The sequence below is a fragment of the Drosophila eugracilis genome, unplaced genomic scaffold (genome assembly GCF_018153835.1).
Source record: "Drosophila eugracilis isolate 14026-0451.02 unplaced genomic scaffold, ASM1815383v1 contig_539, whole genome shotgun sequence".
NCBI classification, from domain to species: domain Eukaryota; kingdom Metazoa; phylum Arthropoda; class Insecta; order Diptera; family Drosophilidae; genus Drosophila; species Drosophila eugracilis.
The window spans coordinates 64,767-86,920 of NW_024573415.1; the positions used below are offsets into that span (position 1 = coordinate 64,767).

The 22,154-nt window shown below is 34.2% G+C and overlaps 2 protein-coding genes across 7 annotated transcripts in view; one reads left to right on the forward strand and one right to left on the reverse strand.

Moving 5' to 3' along the window:
- LOC108104308 overlaps window positions 1-22,154 on the reverse strand; it is a 91,575-nt gene that overhangs the window by 36,473 nt on the left and 32,948 nt on the right. The gene's annotated exons all lie outside the window — the stretch shown is intronic.
- LOC108104315 lies at window positions 12,140-14,888 on the forward strand. Its single transcript, XM_017210300.2, has one exon. The coding sequence runs from the start codon at window positions 14,128-14,130 to the stop codon at window positions 14,698-14,700; it is 573 nt and encodes a 190-aa protein (XP_017065789.1). The 5' UTR covers window positions 12,140-14,127; the 3' UTR covers window positions 14,701-14,888.

Consider the following 22,154-nt stretch of genomic DNA (forward strand, 5'->3'; position numbering starts at 1 on the left):
TTGCCCATCAATGGGCGTGGCGACGGTGGGACGCCAAAACAAATTTTAGCACAAAAATACATTTTTCACAACGCAAAAGTTGACACTTTTGTTACACTTTGAGAAAACTTTATGTAAATTAAAAGATTTTCAATTTCGTTAAAATAAATATCTTTGAAAAAGAAAAATGTAACTTTGAGAGTTACAGCAAAAATAAAAAATTATAAAAAATATGCATAGTTCATATTTTAATTTCATTTAATGTAAAGTGTCTTTCTGTTTTTATTTTTACAGTGTTATTGATAAGGCCGCCGTGAGAGGACATCTGTTAATTAGCCATGCACGTGGCTTTTTTTTATTTTTATGGATCTTTGGCTCGGCGCCATTTGCTCTCATTCGAGGAGCGCGGGCTTTTTTTTTGGACCCCCTTAACCCTTTGAGACGGCCAACCCTACCCACACCACAACCGTTCACCATTTACAGTTTACAGTTACGGCGATAAGCTAAAAAGTGCCAGGTAAGAAACGCTTAATAATCGCATTTGTTATTGCATTTGCACGAGCTGTGTTCTTGCCATTTTGCACATATGCAAATGCAAATGAATATGCATGTGCATAATATGCTCACCTAATCGCATGCAAATGATGCTTTTCAAGCAATATAAAAGTGTAGTGTGGAACACTGCAAGAAAAAACTTATAATTTGAAAGGATTTTCTAGGAAATTTTGAAAAAGAAATATAATTATTAAGTAGGTTTAGTTTCTTATGATAGATATTAATAAGTTCATTTGATTATTTAAAAAATTTTCACATTTTGTTAAAAATATTACCTAAGATATAGCTACAATTTTGTTATTAATAAATTAAATAAAACGAACATTCATAAAACATACTCTAAGTGTATATTTCTGAATATTTGAATTTAACTTGGGTCTTGAAATGCTGACCGATAAGTCAGGGTTAATCGGAAATGTCATTCAATTGCCACTTTTCCTTGGGGACAATTCCCTCGAGAGATTTCCCCCCACTCTTTATATTTATATATATATATATAATATTTCCTTTTTTCCTTTTTTTTTTTGGCATCTGTTAATTTTCTTGTTCATGTTACAATTTTTATGATTTATGTTTTTCAGCCAAACTTATCAAATACTTGAAAGATATTGAAAGCTCTGGGGAAAAGTATAAAAAGATTTATAGAGATTATTTGTTTAAAAACTTCTTCATAAAAAAAAACCTACAGCTTTAATATATTTAAAGAACAATAAAAGCAAGAAAAAAGATAGTAAAACATTAAAAAATAAACAACAAATTTTTGGTTCTACAGATGTTCTTCTGTTTTTTAACTAAGTTTTTTCTTAATTTTTTTTTTTTTTTTTTTTTGTGTTTCTGCGTTGTTGGGAATAGAAAAACAATTTGGAAAAAAGCTTTTGACTACAAATTGTCGATGCTTTCGCTGCTGTTTGCTGTAATTCTTTTATCTCTAGGCCAGAGCTACAACACAAATACAACCAAAGTCAAGTTCATAATTTCAATTTTCAAGGTTTTTGGTAAACATTTTTCAAACAAAAGGGGAAGCAAAACAGAGAGAAAAAAAAGAGTAAACATGCCTAGTAAAATAGCGCAAAAAAAAAAGAGTGCAAAAAAGTAATGTGCAAAAAATGTTTGATGGGGGGAAATTGGAGGGCGGGCGAAAATCGGGGGGTCTCCACTGTTATTTTGTGTTATTTTTTTTTTTTTTTTTTTTTTTTTTTTATAGCTTTTTGCCGGCTCCCCATTCTTCACTCATTTGTTTTGCTTTGGCCTTTTGTTTACGAGTGCTTTATGGCGGGCCAATACTTAGCCCTGCACTCTCACAGTGAGTCCTCGTTATGGGCGATTAATACAAATCACATTCCGATAGAAAACTAATTACCCAATATCTGATCGAACTCAAGTAGCGAATGTGATGAAATCTAGTTATGCAATGCAATTATTTGTTAATTTAAAAACGCAATCGCTTAATGCTATTATTAGACTTAAAAGATCTTTCATATATGATATCATTTATCAATATTCTTATTAAAAAGTTTTTGCAGAAATATGATTACAAATGGTATATAGAAAGTAAATTGGTTAAGATCATAAAACATGATACAAATAATTTATTTATAGTTATTAAAAGAAAATAAAAAGAAAAAGGAGTAGTTAATCTATTTAGACAATTTAAAAACTATAAGCTAATAATATAGATAGAGCATTTAATTTATGTGTCTATATATATTTATGTGTATTTATATCTTTATGAACGATCGTTTCGCATTGGCTACGTGGAATTTTAGGTGATTTCCCCGCGAAAGGGTTTCGTGGAAACTACTTTCCTAGATAATATAAACTGGCGCCTGTCTTGCCGGCATTTTGCGATAATTCTCCGACAAGTTGAGGTGTGAATACATTCAAGTCTATATATATATATACATATATATTATATAGGAAATCGGTCTAACAGTTTACTTACGGCATTCCAGGAAAAAAAAAAAAACTTAAAACTCACACAATTAACGATTGGCTTCCCCCTCTCGTTTTGAACCCTGTGATATTATGCATAAGTTGTATATGAATGGCCCAACGATAGATTTATATATCTATCTATGCATTTAGCTGTAAGTCGACACTGTTTGAAATTCCCCCTAAAAGCTGTCAAGTCATTGCCATTGCATTCGTGTATTAAATGAATGAATGAACTGACTGGATTATGGGTAAATATTTACAATCACATGATATATGCTCTTTGGTCATTTTTTTTATAATCTATTTTAAAAACAGCAACTTCCTCTGTTCTTTATTTTTCAGGTTAAAAATATATATTTATTTAATGGGAAATTACCTGATTTAAGGTAGTCGTGTATACAAATATTAGAAACGTGTCTTTACTAATAAATTTTATAACATTTTATTATCACACAAAACTAATCTTTTATTTCTAGAATATAATATTGGAATATTGCAATACTTTTTCCAATCAGCAAGGTTTTTGTATATAATCTCTAGATTGGATCCGTTTAAATTTGAACTATCACCTCTGAATACTATGCTTTACACAACAGATGTTGCTGCTGATATCGCTGCTTCCGTTTTTACACTATATATATATTTATATATTATCTCGATTCGATGCGCTTTTAATAGGCTTTTTGATAAGAACCCAATGACAGCTTAAAAAATGTTAAAGGAATATACGAAATACAAGTTCAATTAGAAGCTGCTCCATACGGTATTATCACACTATATAGATGTTCATTCTGAAGTTGGCAACATGGGTGTTTTTGACTATCACAATTAAAACCTTTGGGGTCAAACTCTCGCACACGTCGCAGTAATTAATTTTATATTTGGGTTAGTCACACTGGCCAACGCTTCTTTCTTTTCCTCATTCTTTTACTGATTTCTAGTTTCTATTTCGCTTTTTTTTTTTCTTTATTCTCTTTTTGCAAAGTCTCCGCTTATCAAAATTAGGTCAAACTTGATGTAGGCACTTTTTGTTGATTATTTACCGGTAGGTGGAATACAAAAAAAAAATACAAAAAAATACAAAAAAAGGCGTCGGCAATTTATGGCCTGGCTGCGCTAACTTTGTTGCCATTCGGCTTTTTTCCTTTCTACTGGAGACGTTTGGCGGGGGTTACGTCTATATGAGTGATAAGAGGCCGGGGTCTTATCAGAACGCTCCACCAACTACAAAAACGAAACAAATCAGTTCTCCTTGAGCGCCGTCGAGTGGTTGCCGTGTGCGCGACAATCACCTTTTTGCACACAAAAATATTAATATTTCTTTGCAAAAAAAATTAAATTCATTATAGTTTTAAAAATAATAGTAACAAAAATTTTAAAGTTTCAAATATCTATATAAAAGCAAGCAGGATAGCCCTTACATTTCATCTTCAAACCCTTTTATGTGATCATAATACTATCTTTGTTATACTAATTTCTTAAAAAAATACTCCACTCTACACAACTATTTCTTACAGTGAGCTAAAATGATGTTGAACTTTTTGAGCTTGCAAAAAAAAAAGACAGAAAAAAAAGAACGTACCTTAACATTGATTTTGTGATAGTTTCTGTGCGCAGATAAAATATTTTTGCAATGCGCCTGCTAATTGAGATAACGGTAAAGCTATAGTATAGTATTATTTATAGGATCACGCACACAGATAGCAGTCACATGCGCCAAATAACCGAATCTTGATTGGTGATCATTTTCCGGACTTATAAATCTCACATTAAATTGGGGATTTTCGTTTTACGATTTGAAGAGGTTTTCCGGTTGGATTTGCTGTATAACCTTTAACAAAGGTTAATTCTAAGTTTATAAAATTTTAAAAGTAAAATATTAAATGTTATAAAAACTACTTAATTTGTGAGTTAATGAGTTAGATTGCTGAGAAAAGGTATTTTTGTTTTAAATTATCTATAAATATTTTTAGCCTTTATAATTATACAATTTAGGCTTAATATTTATTAATTAAAAAAATATATTTTAAGGCAAGACTTCCTTCTGCCTCATAATAGTAAAGTTAACTATTTTATCTTTTTAAAACATTCAAAATATTACGCTTTGTATTCCATCATCTCTATGGTTGAAATTAATTCATTTCCGAGAAAAGAATTTAAAATTAAAAAATAAAGATTTAGAAGTACACATCAACGACTCATTTTCCGTCGGTCAACTGGACAATCTTCAGAACTATTTATATATATATATATACGGCCGTGCAGATAAGGTTGCCAGGTCAACTTTTCGAGCCCAAAAAAAAAAGAGGCCCCCGGATAGTTATAGTTATAATTCTTATCGGTTGAAAGCCACACGCTCCTCGCAAAAGTCTTGCGACTTCCAAACGACCGTCCAACCAAAAAGGTTCCATCATCCAGAAATAATTGTGAAATTCCTTTTACAGTTGCGGAAAAAAAAAAGAACAGAACGTAAGGTGGAAAAAGGGTGGGCGGGGTAGTGGTAATATAATCGTTAAGTATTGAGGGGCAATTTATTGTTGGCCAAGTTAATCGCGTGCCTCAAGTGCTCGACCGTCTGTCAAATTATCAGCTGTTCCCCATTAATTACATGCGCGCCTATCGCTACCTTCTAATATATACGAAATCGAAATTTCCTAATTTCTCGTTACTCATACGCACCGTTGCCGTGCCAAAAAAAATTCGTCGTCGTTCGGTAAATGATGGTAAAATAAAACAAAAGGGTGAACTGCTGATTACGTTACGCACAAAAATCTACGCACGGGTATGAGCAAATAGAATTTATAAAACTAATCTCAAGTGTAGAGAGAGACAGAGACAGAGAGAGAGAGAGAGATAGAGAGAGAGAGAGAGTGACAGAAGAGGTGGTCGCTTGCGTAAATATTTCTGATAACGCCGGCAGCTGATTATAATATAATTATAATTTCAGTCTTGGCAACTGGCGACAAGATGGGTAAACGTCATCGTTATCAGTCGCTTATCAGCCAACCACCGCCCACCGCCCGCTCTGCTCATCTGCAGAATTTCCAGCTGGCTAGTGATTCACCTTCAACCTGATTTAAATTAATATCTTTTAAAAATTGTAGATAAATGATGCCTTAAGATATAAGATAACCTTTATATAATATTTGTATAAGATTTTATGATTTTACAATTCTTTTTTTTTCGCTTTTTAAAGATAAAACTTGTGAAATACATAAAAAACGATTAGGCAGAAAAGTAGAAGTATCTTCAAGTTACACGGCAAACTGAAATTTATTTCACAATTTCTAAATTAAAGATAATAGCCTGCCAGTCACGATTAGTTTTTATTATATTTATAAAGCATATATAATATGTATTTAGTTAGCATTCAGATTTTTAGTTCAAAAGGAAAAAGATAGAAAAACTAAAAATATTAAGGCAAATATCATCTGAAGATTTCTTTTTAAAACCAAAAGTCATTGTTCTAATACAATTTAAATTGTTAATCAACTTAATTGATATTAAATATGAAAAAAGAAAGAAAAAAAAGAAAACAGAAAACTCATCCTTGTGAGACTTTTGGGGTCGGAGTATTATGTTATAGTCATAAGTGATAAGTGATAAGCCATTTGGCGCCATTTGAAGTGGAATTGCGATGACAGGTTGCCAGATTGGCGATTACAACATGGGGCAAATTCATTTGCCAGTTGGTCTCTGGACTCTTGGAATATTTGATTTCGATTTGGACTCGGTAATGGAATAATGGTTCGTGACCTCCAAGTCCCATACAGATCGCATGTGGCTCTCCATATCTCCGTATCTGTCACTGTTCTAATGCATGGCATAAATCTCATCGTGGCTGCTTAATTGAAATCATCTTTTTTTTTTTTCGATTTTTTCGATTTATTTTTTGAGCGGGAGGAAATTGAATTCCCCTCGAACGGATCGAAGCGAATCGAGCTTACAATGGGTTGCTGATAATAAAAGCCCTGATCCATCGGCTATATAGTCTATAATATTATATATTTCTTGCCCTTCGTTCCCGCCACAGCCACTGAATGGGTATCAATGTGAATGATTCTCATCTAAAGATTCTCAATGAACTCATTACACTTTACACTTTAATGAACAACAAAAAACACAAAAAAAAAGACAATATATACGATTGGGGTTTTTGGTTTTGATAAGGGCATTCAATATAAAACAACTGAATGTAATTTGTACTTTTTCCTTCTTTTTTTTTTAGCTAATTTTACTAATTGTGTTTTGTTTTTGCATTTTCAAAAGTTTAAAAATTGGTTTGGAAAATTGGTAATGATAAAGATTTCATAATCCGACATTTTAAAGGGTATAAGTGAGCCTTCATCAGTATACCATTATCACATATAATAAAACATCTGTTTTTTTTTTACCGCCTCGTTTCACAATCAACGCCTGTCCTTATCTACGTCTCATTTGCATACCATAGTATATTCATCATCATTTGTTGCTAATGCCCCAAAGCGAAGTGTTACAACAAATTACTATTGCCGATAGAGGAATATATATATATATATATTATGTTATTAAATTGCTCATACGCCCCATTTGCCAGAGCACTTAATACCGTTACGCACTTTTCGCCACAGATCGTACCATATATATATATATATATAGGCATACACACTTATAAATATAAATTCGCTAAGCAATTTTTGAAACGGATCAGTTTCGCCTGACGCACAATTCTTGGGAATACTAACGAAATCCATCTAACCCAGAGATCCCAGAGATAGAGAAAATCTTTAAGTTCTAATGGGAAAGGAAAAGTAATGAAAAGTTAAGAAAAGTAAGAGTGAAAGCGGAGAACGCGTGTGACCCAGTTTATTTTCTATAATCGCCCAGCATATAGAACCCATGCATATACACACACCACTTATATAGAGGCCCATAAATAAGATTACTGATTACCGTCGCTCGTCAGAATCGTTAGTCGTAAAAAAAAAAAAAAAAAAAAAGTGGAAATGAAAATGAAAATGTCGCCGTCTGCTTCTGTCTCTGAAATCCAATAGCTTTGGGAATAGTGTACATATATACCCTATATATATATACAGTATCTGTGCCCGAAGAAGACTTTCGATCGTCGCTTAAGTGATTTACGTTGCCTTATTGAGAATCGTTTAAATATCAAAAGAAAAGTTAATTATTATAGACATTAAGTAGTGTTTGCATTTATTAGTAAAATAATTAGTTTAAGTTTGTTTATGATTAATATTTATATATATATTTATAGTTTTAAAGTCTCTAATCATAAGCAAGATAGTAATTAATAAATAATTGTCATACATTTCGAAGACAAGGCTGATAACTCAATATAGAAAGAAGTTACAAGAAAACCTACAATTTACTTTGCTAAACTATTCAAAGGTTATGTAAATTAAGTTAGGCTTTGTATAGCTTTACTTAAATATTGTTTAAAAAAAAACATTTAATATTCAACATAATTTATACCGGGAAAAACCGAATCCCAATTGCATAGCCATTAATAGATAAGCCCTTAGAAATGTGTGACAAAATGCCATTTCTGCAGGTACTAATTTATGCTTTTGTTTTTTTTATTTTCAAAATCGAATGACTAAATGAAGGACTGAATGGATGAGTGATTGCGAGCGAAATAGCAACGAAAATTACGCAAAAGGCGCCTGCCTGCTCAATTTGCATTATGCAAATGATGCACAAAAGCGTCCCCGAACCCCAGAAAACCCCTTAACGCATCCCCTAAAAACCCCCTACCCCCACGGATCCACCATTAGTAACTATTACAACAAATACAATTGCATAATTTTACTTCATTCTCTGATATGGCTGCACTATTTTTAGGAATAATAGCAACTACAAAATTTCTATCTACATTCATAATATTTATAAATTTTAAAATTATTTCAAAAACTATTTAGTTTTAAAAGTATTTTAATTTAAAGAAATCTCACTAACTTTTATCTAATTTTTGTAATGAAAATTAAAAGAAAATGCAAACAGAGTAACTGGGCCTTCGACCCACTTGGCTAGCTAGCTAGCCAGTCGTTTATGTTTATTTTTCCCATTAAATGCAAAATGCGCGGCAAATGTAATGCCGGCTGTTGCTGCGACTGCCGATGCGGCTGATGCTTTTTGTTTTAGTTATTGTTGCTATTTTTGTAATGTGGTAAAAGTCTCGCACGTGTAACGCTTACATACACTCGAAGAAAAACTTGCACACTCCCACAAATCAATATGTATGTTATACGATTGCGCGGAGGCAGTGAAAACTATTTTAAATACTTTAGCTTACAATGTTGCCACTCGGAAACTGCGTAAAACATTTTTAATCGCACATGCCAGTGGCTCGTGTTTGGCATTCGTGGGTGGTTGAATGGCGGGTAGGCGCATTGGGGGCCATGTTTACATCACCCAGACATCGCCATCGACGCGTGTGCAAATAAATTTTGGCGCATTATTAAAAATTTATTATTTATTATTATTAATTGTGTTCAGCGTGAAATTATTTTGAGTTTTAATCAATTAAAAATTGAAATTTTAAGACCAAAATTTAATATTTTAAAGTACATTAAACGCAATTTTACTTCTTTAAAATAATTATTTCTTTTGTTTCAAAAAGTTTTTTTTGATGGAGGAAGGTCAAAGCCAACGACTTTTTGATTATGTTGAAAGTTTCGGTTGGGGCACAGAGCACATACATTAATACATATGTTCATATACATCCCAGACATCTCCATTCTCGACATCATCATCATTTTTTATATTCCTGCCAACTGTCATTAGCTTCCTTTGGCCGTGTTATTTATCTGGCGGATGCATAATTGCGTATTATCAGCGTTTTACATTGACATTCTGTGCATTTTTAATGACTTCTTTTTCGACCGAAATAAAGAAATCGACTGTCTTATTTTGGTCTGCCGTTGCTGTTGTTGGTACCCCCAAATGGAGGGCAGACTGTACAGGGGATCCAGTCTGCAGATAGCGAATAAAAGGCTTAAGTGTACATCATTGACATTTGACAGGCAGACAGACCATTTATTTATGTATATATAATATATATATTTATATATATATACATTGCCACCCCCACTGCCTTAATTTTATGCAGCGTCAAGAAACAAATTTCGGTGTTCCTTTTTTTTTTTTTGAATTGTCTTTGGATTTTTTGGCTGGCGAACCCAACTCAAATCGTTCATTTCAATGATGGGACTTTGCTTTTTTTTTTTTTTTGTTTGTTCTTTCTGTCCTGCACTTTTTGACGGATACTTCTGTCAAATTAAGTGGGAGAAATGGGTGGGGATATGCGATTGCAAAGAATTCAAATTAACGAACTTTTTTGCTGTGGAAATGTTAGCATTGAGCTAATTTTTTTAAAATTAAATTAACATTAGAAAAAACGTTTTTTCCCCGATTAAAGAAACCTCTAAAAGATCTGTCTCAGAATTCTTGAAAAAATTCCAATAAATATTCCCTTAATCCAAAATTTTTAGGAATAATAACAAACATTTTTAATACCCACAAAAGTCTGTGCAAAGCTGACTTTTGATTTTCGTAGAATTTCACACTCTTAACTTCCGCTTTAACACAAAAAAAAAGAAAAAAAAAACAGAATAGAACTTCCTGGAAATGGATTTTTGGGGCACTTGAACTATATTTTTTATGGACCGTTGCCATGGGAAACTTGAATCGAGATGTGTGGGGCTCGGCGAAGTGCCATAAATAATCGGAATGAATAATAATGTGTCCAATCCTTGAGCAGCCGACAAAGGAAAATAAATCAAATAAAATGCGAATATAATACTGGATAGTTATATACACATCCGCATATTGTACAATTAGGTTAAAAAAGGCGACTTCATCAAATTGAAACCCATCTCAATTGTTCGGTTTATTTTGATCTCTCATATAGCCTGGCGCTACGATATTGAAAGATCAGCAAGATTTCCCCTCCAAAAAAAAAACTAAATCTGGAATGAGGAACTAACCGTCTATTATCCACTAGTTAAGTTCAAGATGATCTCTCGAGAGCAGCAGCAGTTTGAATGATTAATCATGAGGTGTTCTTTTTCTTATGAATTATGCTACGGTTTTCTTTTTTGTTGTTTCTTTTTTGGGGGAATAGCATGAGTTATTCCTTGACAAGCTCTAATAATTAAAATTTTATTTCAACCAGTTCGAAGTGTGTTCTATTTTTATTAGATGATTTCTGTTTGACATTTAAATGCAAATAAAGATACTTATATCTAATCAAGTAAATCACTCAAAACATGAAAGAACTTCTTGTATATAGCACTTAAATTAATCTTGTCGGCTAGCTCTTAATTTATTTAAGTTCAGATCTATTAAAGAAAGATCGTTGAAGAAATAATAATGTTATTTGAATTTGTATTCTAATTATAAAAAATAATCTATCTATTCCGCTTTTATTATTAATTTATTTTATATCCGATCAAATCAATTAATAAACCTTTGTTCTTGGTAGTTGAGAATTTCCTATTACACCCACTTTTTTAACCATCATATCGCTTGATCTTTAGTGTTCTTGATTTGGGTTAAGTGTTTTGTATTTTATGTAAGTATTAAATATTGTATTTCCTTTAGTCGAGTATTCTCCCAGCACACGGAATGAGGCAATCTGTATGTATGATATATGTATGAATCACACGGATCACTTAGATATCTGAAAACTTGTCCGGGGCATTTGCCATAAATCAGGCGGGGCGACAATCGTGTACAAAGCCATGTTGTACATGCCTCGACTTCGGTTTGCAGTTGTCAAAAATTCGCACATTTTTTTTTTTTTACTCTTTAGTTTCTGTCCGATTTCGGATTTCTGACTCGATCGGCCTCCAAAAAGTGCGTGCGGTGGTTGTGTGGCTATGTTGTCATTGTCATGTAGCCGGCAATTAAAATTGGTCCCCTTCCGCTGGTCGCCACCAGCCCCCCCCACCATTCCCCCCTTCGAATACCCCTTTGAAATACCTATCGAAAACCCCCTTTGAAACTCCCTCAAAAAAAAAAATGGCCAGGGCAGCTGTTAAATAATTTATGAAGTGCGTAGGGTTTCTGGCGCGCATTTCAAGCAGCTTGAGAGCCCCCAAAACGCAACTCATTTCATTTATTTCACTTCCAAAACTCTGGCCAAATATTTGCGCATCGCTCACGCACTTTTTTTGGGCTGCCCTGTTCAATTTGGTTGAGGCGTCTTTACTTCACATACTCTTAAAACTAAGAGGTATTACGAAATGAGTGATCAGTTCGAGAATGATTCGTTTAACCAATAAAGTTTTCACAAAATGTAAAAATAAAAACCGTTTTCCACATGTCTGGAATTGCAATCTCTTACATTTAGATTTGACTCAATTTGAACCTAAAGTATCCTTTGCAATATTTTCAATATATTTTTTAAACGAATTAAATAATTTTGATAATCATTTTCATTGATTTACCAGCCAAAGAGTATTTGACAATGCGACTCCCTACTTAGATTTCCATTTGTTCAATTTTTTTTTTTAGTTTGGCTCGTTTCGGTTTGGTTTGGTTTTGTTAGCCGGAAAATATTTGGCCACGCTGGTTGTTTTTTTTTTTGTCTTCGGTGCGTTGCTCATTAAACATTTTGGCCAAAAACTCTCTTGCGATCTGCATGCAAATGCCTCTGATTAGTTGGGGCGCCGAGTTGGCCATAAATCAATGGGCCGCCTTAGCTGCCACACGAGCCACAAAAAGTGTTTGCAAGTGGAAAATGAATATTTGGCCCAGAACGGATCCAAAATAAAATAATAATCGGGCTTAAAGCCAGCTGCATAAGGTCTTCCTCTGGCCGGAGGTTTTTTTTTTCTTTTTTTCTTTTTTCGGTCTGGTCTGGTCTGGTCTGGTATATAGGTATGGTCTATTCCCTGCCAGCTTCAGATCACGAATGCTCGCTCAACCTTGGCGCACAGTCAGGGAAGTCCGTCGAGGGTTGTCCCTGCACTGTCACAAAACATGGAGAATATATCTATAAGAAGGATTATTTATCTATTTTTCAAATTAAAGTCCTTATCATTATGAAACTTGAATATCTTTCGGTATTGAGTTTTAAACAGAAATTAAATTCTAGGGAAGCTAGTAATTTTCTTTAAAAACCACATTTTTCCTGAGTGTGGCAATGGGGGAAGTGTTAAGCTCGCCACAGAAAGTGGAAAGAAGAGCCTGATTAATTATGAATTGAGTGTCTGAGCCGAGTTGCCTGCACTTGCACTTGTGTTTATTTTTCTTTTACCAGTTTTTTTCCCTTTTTTTTTGTATTTCACTTGTTGCACTTGCGGCACTTTTCATATTTTTACGCTTGCAGACTTCGCCTGCAGACTTCATATTGTTCATACTAGATATATGTATATACGTATATATATATATGTATATCATCTGTGCGGAAAGAGGGCGGGGGCCTAAAAAAGGGCGGTACGGGGTCAGAGGCGGGCCTGCAAAAGGGGGAGGCATTCGAGCAACAACTTTTGTCACGCCACTCAGTCGAGTCGAAAAAAAAGCGGTTCAGAGGGGGATTGAAGTTTCCTTATTAGACCCATGAAAGTTTTATATTTTCAAAACTATGATAAGGAATTATATATTAAAAAGAAGTAGTAAAAAATAAATAGAAATTCCCATAAGAATATCCATTAAATATCTTCTATATTTTATGTAACACTTTCTAACCACAAAATGTGCTCAATTCTTCTATATAAAAATCCAAAAATATTTCTTTTAAAACATTTACCTAACCCTTGATCCGCTCCTGTACTCTTTGGTGCACTTGCCACTTCACTTGCAACATGCACTAATGCTCAGCGGCACGTCCCAGTGTCTTTATCATATAAACGGTGCGATTTAAATTAATAATTAAAGCGAACTTGTGGTTGTGGTCCCCTGGTCTTTCGTTTTGTGGTCTTGTGGGTCTCCGGTCTCTGGTCTCTGGTCTTTGGACTTGAGACTTGGAACTTGGCAAGCATTGGGCCATCTGCCCGTCGACGGCAGGTGGATCGCAGGTGGATGCGAGTGGATTAAGCTGCCCACCCTTGATGCCATAAATCAACGGGGACATTGGGCTTGATGCTCTGTGTTCAGCCAGATGAGTCCGGCTTGGTTCATCGCATCCAACCGAATCCATTATGGTACAGAGGCACTATCCAAAATTCACTATAAAATTAACTGATTATAAAAATGGTAGGTATATAGATAGTTTTTGACATAATGACATTTTTAGCGATGAACGCTAAAGGGAAGACTATTTACAAAGACTTGTAAAAACTTGCGACCCAATTTTGGTTTTCAATTTGCATATTCTTCCTATTTATATGTAAATTTCGGAAAATTAAAAACAAAAAAAACCTACGAAAAGGTTACCCAAAAATACAGTCCATAAGGAGTGAGAAGGAGCTGACTTAATTTAGTCTCTACTACATAGTTAATAAGTAACTACTTTTCAGGATGATGAATATATATCTTTATAAATATTTTAAATAACCTTTTAAGCAGGCTTTCTCCCTTCTGTCAGACCCAATCCAGCCTTTGAAATGGGTCTATAAGGAGTTGCTTAACATAAAATTTGCAGTTCAGTATCAAAAAAAAAAAAAATCAGTGGACAAAACTATTTAAGGCAACTTGTTTGAAAGAAAATTAGAGATGCTGTATATGGATGCATTGTTCAATAGTTTGTTGGTGGTAAGTTCCGGTTATGCTATGTACACCCTCCATCCCCTGGAAACGCCCTACGGTTATGGAACGGCGGCTTTGAGCCTGGTCCACGGAATCTTGGGGGTGTTGCGGGCAGCGAAGAACGATGATGATGAATGCAATCGTATGAGATTAATAACATCTGGTATCATGGAGATAGTACCACTTCCACTCACCAATATCCAACTCTATCTGCGATCTAACAATCCAAGTCTGGCCTTGGCCCATGGCTGTTTTGTGGTGCCATTAATCTATGATTTAATAGCCAAAATGGGTGACAATGAGGATATATCTACGGAGACACTGAAAGAACTCACTCTTTTGGGAAATGTGGTATCTTTACTTTTTCTGGGCGTCAATCAATCGAAGTATCTATATGGCGGCTTGGCAGCCGTTGCCTTTGCTGCCCGTTATGGCTCCGTAATTCTTGATTACTATAAGGAGGGATTGGGCGCCGATTTCATTTTACTGGCTCAATCCGTATTCGTCGTCCTGATGACCATGACCCTTTCGGCCAAATGATGATCAAGAAGTAGATTGGAATAACCTACCAGAAGAAAAACATAACCAAAAATATCCAAGGCCAGCGGTTCGGTTCGTTGGCTTCCCAGCTCAATAAACTTGCAATTAATGTTGGCAAATTAAAATGCAAAAATAAACATTAATTGTTTTGTCACACTCCCAGCACGACGAAACAAAAAACTGCTTAAGTGTCTTCTTCATCTCTTTTGTCTGCCCCCTTTTCGTCCCCCCCAGCAATCACAATAAGAATCTCCATCATCTAGAGATCCAGAGATCCAGCTGGGGATAACATTTTAGCTTCAATTTACAACGTCAACGGCGGCAAGGAAACGTTGCCAAATGAGTTTTAAGACCCACAAAAAACAAAAAAAAAAAGTGCATAAAATGAGATGGTTAGTACCAAAATATTTCATTTAATACAAAAACTCGAAAATATGTTTCTATTTTTATAGATTTATGTTTTTTTTTGAAAGTTAATGGTAACTGAAAACAAACGAATTATAAACGAATTTGTTAGTTCATTAATATTCGTTAATTTCTAACAAAAAAATGTTTTTTATTTCAGAAAATACAAAATTGAAACCATTTTAACCATAGAAACCCAAGCAGTAACAGCAGGAGCGGATCAAGGACAACACCTTTAGAGCATTTATGGCATACTTTTGGGCGCCGATAGGCGTTAATCTCGGTGGCGGACTGCTAATGAAACGGCGCCATTAAAACGAGCAACAAATTTGCGGTAAAAAGCCGCGAAGACAGCAGATGGGTAATAATTTATGCATTTTATATAATTGCAAGTTGTGGGACCCTGTCTTCGGGTTATTTTTTTTTATGATGGCTGTGAGAGAGATTGCCGATCGGATCGAATACCCCTCACCACACTCCCCCTCTTATGAGAAAATCATGTCGTCATTTGCTTTCATTGGTTCATTGGGAGGGGACTAAGGGTGGTGATTCCGTGAGGGGACTATGCGGATGCTGGCAGCACAACAGACAAATTCATTTGTGCAGTTAAAAGACAATCCATTTATTTTATGAATCAAAGATGGGCGCATCGAAAAAGCGAAAAAAGGAAATATCGCAGATAATGTCAAGGAAATACAGAAGGTAAGCCAAAAAGCATTCAAATTTAAATTAGTTTATAAAGTAAAGATTGAGAATATAATTTATAGAATATTTTCAATTTATAACTGAATTTAATTCTTCTCTTAACTGAAAATATTTGAAAATACAAATTTATATACACTGCGTATGCGTAATGCATTTTCTAGAGTACATTTCATTCTTTATAGAATTTGCTATACTACAGTGTACTAAAAATATTTATATTTTTTTCTGTCCCAAAAGAATTTCCCTCTATCGACTGAGCCCTGTATTTAGACGCTTGTAACTGCTGAAACATTTCAAAAATGTTTTCAACACAAAAAATCACATACAAAAATCCACAACAGCGAGAAGCAGCAAAACAAAACAAAAACTGTGAAAAGGAAGCGGCCTAAACAAAAAAAAAAAAAAAAAATGCAAAACAAAAAAACCTTTATACAAAAAAGAAAACAGAAAAAAGCGCGCGCTGGAAATTGCACGCCGAATGCGCCTGCGCAGCGATTTTAGCAAGTTCAAAAACCTGCAGTGACTCAGTCGGTTAAAAAAGCCGGCCGGCATTGGCGCAGTCTCCGATTTTTTTTTCTTTTTTTTTGTATTCCTCTTATTTTTCTTATTTCATTTTTGCATTTTTTGTTCCTCTGTTGCCGGCTTTGCTGTCAGCTTTTGCTCTTTTTCGGTTGTTGTCTTAAAAAAAAATAAAGAAAAATATAATAAAAGCGATCGGCAGACAGCGGCGTCGTTAAATACAATAAAATAAAGAGAGAAAAAAAAAACAATGCATGCAAAATGAATGCGGACATTGAGAGACGAAAAGAGTGCGAATACTGCTAATGAATACGAAATGGAACAGAGACCACAAATGCAAAGTTCACAAAGAGCACAGCAACGAACTGGAAATATCCTTTAAAAATTAAGAATCGAAAAAGAAACACAATTTTATTAAAATAATCTTGTGTTTATACATCGTACATCAAGAAAGCCTTTAAACATTTTAATAAAAACTTGCAAACAAAAATTTTATTCAAGAAGTAAAACTGTTTCATATATTGTATATACCCCGATTTGCCCTATTGTCGTCGCCATATCTTTAATGATGTGTTCAAAACGAAACGGTCAAAATGCGAGGCGACGCCAACGCAACCGGCATCTTTCGTATATGTGCTATATAGTATATATATACTCTATCGTATCTATATGCATTTGTATTGCAATGTTTAGCGACGGCGCGAAATTCAAAAAAGCTGCGCTGCTTCTGCTGTTGCTGTTGCTGTTGCTGCTGCTGCTGCTGCTGCTGCGCCTGCGTAGTGTTGTTGTCGTACGTGATTTGTTTACGAATCTTAACAAACTGTGTACACAAAATGTTTTAAATTACCACGAAAGGCGACGTCCGTTCAAATATTGTGCGCACACAGAAATCACAGCTTGCCATCTATTTGCACTGCCAAAATCAATAATTGCGAAATGTTTGCAGTTACACAGAGAGAAAATGTTGAGCAGAATGGATAAAACTATCAATAATTTAAAAATAAAAACACAACATTAAGAAATATCGAAGATCGAAGCTAGGTAAAGGATATTGTTAAGTGATCCTTAGAAACAAAAACTAATAAATAATCTCTTTAATTAAGAAGATTTTTTAGTATTTTCTTGCAGTGTTTAAAGCCCGTTACTGCCATAGTGAGTCAAACACACACACACACACACCCGTTGGCGTGGGAGAGACCAAAAAGCTAGAGCTGCATACGTATGAATGATGTTGTACTATATAAATACTATATAAATACTATATATACTATCGAGTGAATCACCCGATTCGCAGAACAACGATGTGCAACTTAAATTGATTGTCCGATCACGATGCCAGCAAACTGGCAGGCAATTGCAAGTGAATGGGCCAAACAAATGTGTTTTTTTTTTTTAGGAGTGTGTGCAACGGTTTTACGGGGGATTACTTTAGGTGGTTGTGTATTGTGTATGGAATGGAAATGCGACGAATGAGTCCAGTTGTGGGTCAATTAACTTGACCGATTCGATTTGGTATTTGTGGGCTAGAGATCGGGTTGTACTATAAAGACACGATTAATGGCCATGAATCATTTACTATTTCGTACAATCCAGAGCAATGATCTACTACCTACTTTTATTTTTGGCCGAATGATGATCTATACTTGAACTTCCCAAACCTCAACTTTACCAATATAAATTATATCTCCAAATTAATTACATTTTAAAGTAGGTGGTTTGGTAATCTAATTTTTGTTTTTTTCACTTTTGAAAGTTTCAAATAATGGGTTTGTAGAAAGGTAACCCAAAACTTAACTTCGAGGATCCATAACTTCCCCTATTTAAATCAGTTATTAAAGATTTCATCCTCTAAAAGTTTTTCCTTAAATTCTTAACTAAGTTATTGTCCAAGAAAACAATAATAAAAAACCAAAATGATTTTTGCATTTATTTTATTTGGTGATATTCTACCGCATAGAACGATGAATCAGAAAAATTTTCTAGAACAGATTTGCTCGATTTGTTGTCTGAGCGGAATAAACAACATCAAGTAATGATTCTAAGAAATTCCAATCGACTTGTTACACGGCGCCGATGAATCATATATTTTCGCGATCTCTGGACCACAGAAACCAGATACTCAAAACCTTTGGTCCTTCAAAAGCAAATTTCCGACAAAAAAAAAAAAAGGAAAAAAATAAAAAACAAAAGCGGTGAGCGAACTGCACTGCCAATTAGCAGACGAGTTAAGTCCGGCAATAAGAACTTGTTAAATGCGATCTCCACTTCGACTTCGGTTGGCAAACATTTCCGCAGCTAATTATGAGGGGCCTGTTGACGAGGGAACACTGTGCCGGGCAAACTAGGAAGTTAAGCAAACTGACACCGAAAAACTTGTTGCTAAATTAGTGCAAACCATTTGCATTTATTAAACTTAATTCATATCTGAATGCCTATTTGATTTGGCCACACAAAAATTATTTACATAAAGAAATGCACAGCAAAAAAAAATAATAACATCTATAAAAAAAACGATAAAAAAAAGTGTCAAAATGTACTTAAAAATGTTTCCATTTAACAAACAAAAGCATTTAACATTCATAAAATTATTGTATAAAAAGTTAATCTTATAAAATAAAATGTAAGATAGATAAAAATATTAATAAATTTGGAAAAATATATTTTCCTCTTTAATTCTATCGATTCCCAAGGGTTATACAATTTTCTTCGTCTGTACCAAATTTTTTCATGAGAATTAACAATGACCATGACGTCATAGGGGATTTGGGATGGGCCATGCACCTGTCGCCAAGTTGGCTTAAACTTGAAAGTCGGTTCGTCATTAGTTGGCCACAGTTAGCCAAACGAGTTTTATGGTTTTATAGTGTCATAGAGATATCCAGTTTTTATTTAATTTTTATTATTTTCCTTTTTTTTTTTTTTTTTTTTTTTTGGCCACATCTTGCTTGCATATTCATCGACTTTGCGAGTGTGTCTGTATGTATATAATTAAAATAATAATCGTTATGGTTATGCATTAATTAAATTAGTTGTCTCGACACGATTGTCACATTAAGTATGCTGACCCGACTTTGGTTTGATTTTTTGCAGGGCTTTAGTTTTAGATTTCTCTTTGTCAGACGAGCCTCTCAAAATGTTTTAATTAGCATACGAGTATGTGCTGCATTTAAGTTTTTAAATTTGTTAGATGGCCATTAGCTTATTTACAGATAATATCTTAATTTTTGTTGCGATCCAGTTAAGCTATAAAATATTTTAGGTCATTAAATGGTCGAATCTTGTATTTCTATTCATTCGTATGTTAAAATCTTTTATGTTTTTTATATAGTATGCTTATATATTTTCTATTCTATACCTTTTTTTTTTAACCATCTTATAAAGCATAAAAGAACACTTTTGGCTTTCGTACGAAAATGTCATTTCTATATCGATGGCATCATATTTTTAGTATCACAAATCATCTCAGAAATTCTCCTATATTTCGCACTGGATGACACTATATATGGCAAGGAACGTTGCTTTAGACCGATCTTTTCTGTCGCTAGGCATTACACAAATGTCGTCTGACACATTTTCCACTTCGCCGGCATTTAGAAACGTATGTGAAAAGAGGAAAAGCGCGCCAGGAGAAGAGGCAGTGAGAAAAACATTTGAAAAGCATTTTCAGTTGTCAGTTTTTTTTGTAGGTCGCCCTTATAATATACATAGAATAATATGCGTCATAATGCTGTGCCTGTGTGAACCGCACTTTTTCGGAGATCCCAATCAAAGTTTGTGGCTGAAATTCAAAACATGAAAAACAAAAAAAAAAAAACCAACAACAAAAGTCCTGGAAAAAAGCCAAGACAAAGGCTGGGTTTTTACCTGTAGAGGCCCAAAGTAGTTTAAGTTCTACTCCTCAAAAGGACAAACTTTCATTCAAGAGGCAAACAATAATCAAATCGTAATGAATGGCCCGGGAAACAAAAAGATTCAGATTCAGCGAAAAAGCGAAAAAGGTGGTTGAACCCCCCCTCTCTTTTCTTGCTTTCCTTGTTCTTTTTCTTACAGAAGAAGCTTGTCCTTGTGAAGTAGGTAACCGAAATTTGGAAGCCAAAGAGTACAGTCCCATCAAAAAGAAATAATTATGATGATATCGAAACCACTTGATAGAATGACGTGTCAAATATTTGAGCCGGTAGCCATTAATTTGTCTTTCGACTAGGAATTTATATATAATATATTTCTATTTCTAAACGGAGTGAAATCTATCAGAAAGATTAGTCGAGTGCCGAGTGCCTATCGCATTCCAAACGTAGAATGAGTAGCGTTTCTTGTAGTTTTCACATAGTAGACGATAGATATAGTGAGGATTCCATAAAAGGAAAACATTAGTATATATGTTTAGAAACCAAATCCGTTATGATTTGAAAAACATAACTTTATATATAACTAACTGATCAACTTTTGAACACAATAACTGAAAACATTTCTTTATTATTTAAGGTTTTCTTACCGTTTTAAGGTGATAAAACTTTTTAGCTTTCTCATATAGATAGAATTGAGTCCACCCAATCTATTATCCACTGTAGTTGCAATTCAAACCTCAATTGACCACTTATTTTCGAGGGGCCCAAAAGAAGGACTTATCGCCGCCGGGCGATCAGAAGTGTAAATATTACCAAGACAAACTCGGAGGGTGGCAGGCACTCAATGTTTATGGTAATGGCCATAAATATACAAATATATATGAAATTAAATTTAAAATAGTTGACGTCGTTTATCAGTGAGTTCCCCCGAAAATTAAATACAAATATTTTCTTATTTACAGCCCGAATCGTTGAATGAAATCGGGGCAGATAGCACAAACACGCCGGCCAAAGGGAAACTTCATTTACCGGGTATTTCTCGCTGCACTTTAGTGATACAAACTTTGTTTGTCTAGGTAGGTAAATATTATATAAAAAAAAAAATGTATGCCTTCATATTTGTATTTCTAGATTAAGTAACAGTTAATCTAGTTTCTGTAAGAAAAAAGTATTTAAAATGTCTTAATAAGACTACAATTAAAAGTTTCAGTGTTTAAAATCTATTTGTGAAATTCCCATTTAAATATTACGTCACTGGTTAAACTCTTTTTTCCTGTGTAAAACCAACCTCAAAGTAAAATCCAGACATTTCTCATTGCATTACACATGAACGCAATCCTATTCGAAATGCTAATGATCGTCTTTAGTATGGGTCGCAGAATCGAAGAGAATTTTTATTACCCTAGATGGCTGGAAAAGAACGTGCTGAATGAGGAATTCAAAAGGTGACCATGATTTGGGCACCAAGAAGTGATCGCAAAACCCATAAAGCGTCTACAAAAAGGGGGCTATGATCAGGTGTAAATATGTTGAGGTGCGTGCGGGCAACTCGTTTTTGATTTGTCAATTTTTATGTTTCACAGTTACGTGTCTGAGTTTGATGAACAGAAAACCCTACACAGCTCTTTTTTTAACATTTTTTTTGTTTTTTTTTTTATTATTATTTGTAAAACCAGATCGGCGGCGTCCCTAGAATCTCGACCTTTTGATAATTCAGCGCCCTAACTTGCGACGGGTTGACTATGATAATGGGTAAGACAACAATAACAACAACAAGAAAAACGCGTCTTATTGCGTCGCTATAAATGTAATTGTAATTGTCTGGATTGTTAGAGGCTGTTTTCTATAGGTAACAAAAAGTTTTTGTGTTCCCCTTTCCCTATTTGATTACCACTTTTATTTTGGGTTACAACGCAAAATGCAGGAGCCAGACATAATTGTTAATTTCAGTTTGAATACAGTTTAATTGATGCGCAT

Coding starts and splice junctions, on each gene's coding strand:
- LOC108104315 (XM_017210300.2), top strand. CDS start 14,128: ATGCTGTATATGGATGCATTGTTCAATAGTTTGTTGGTGGTAAGTTCC.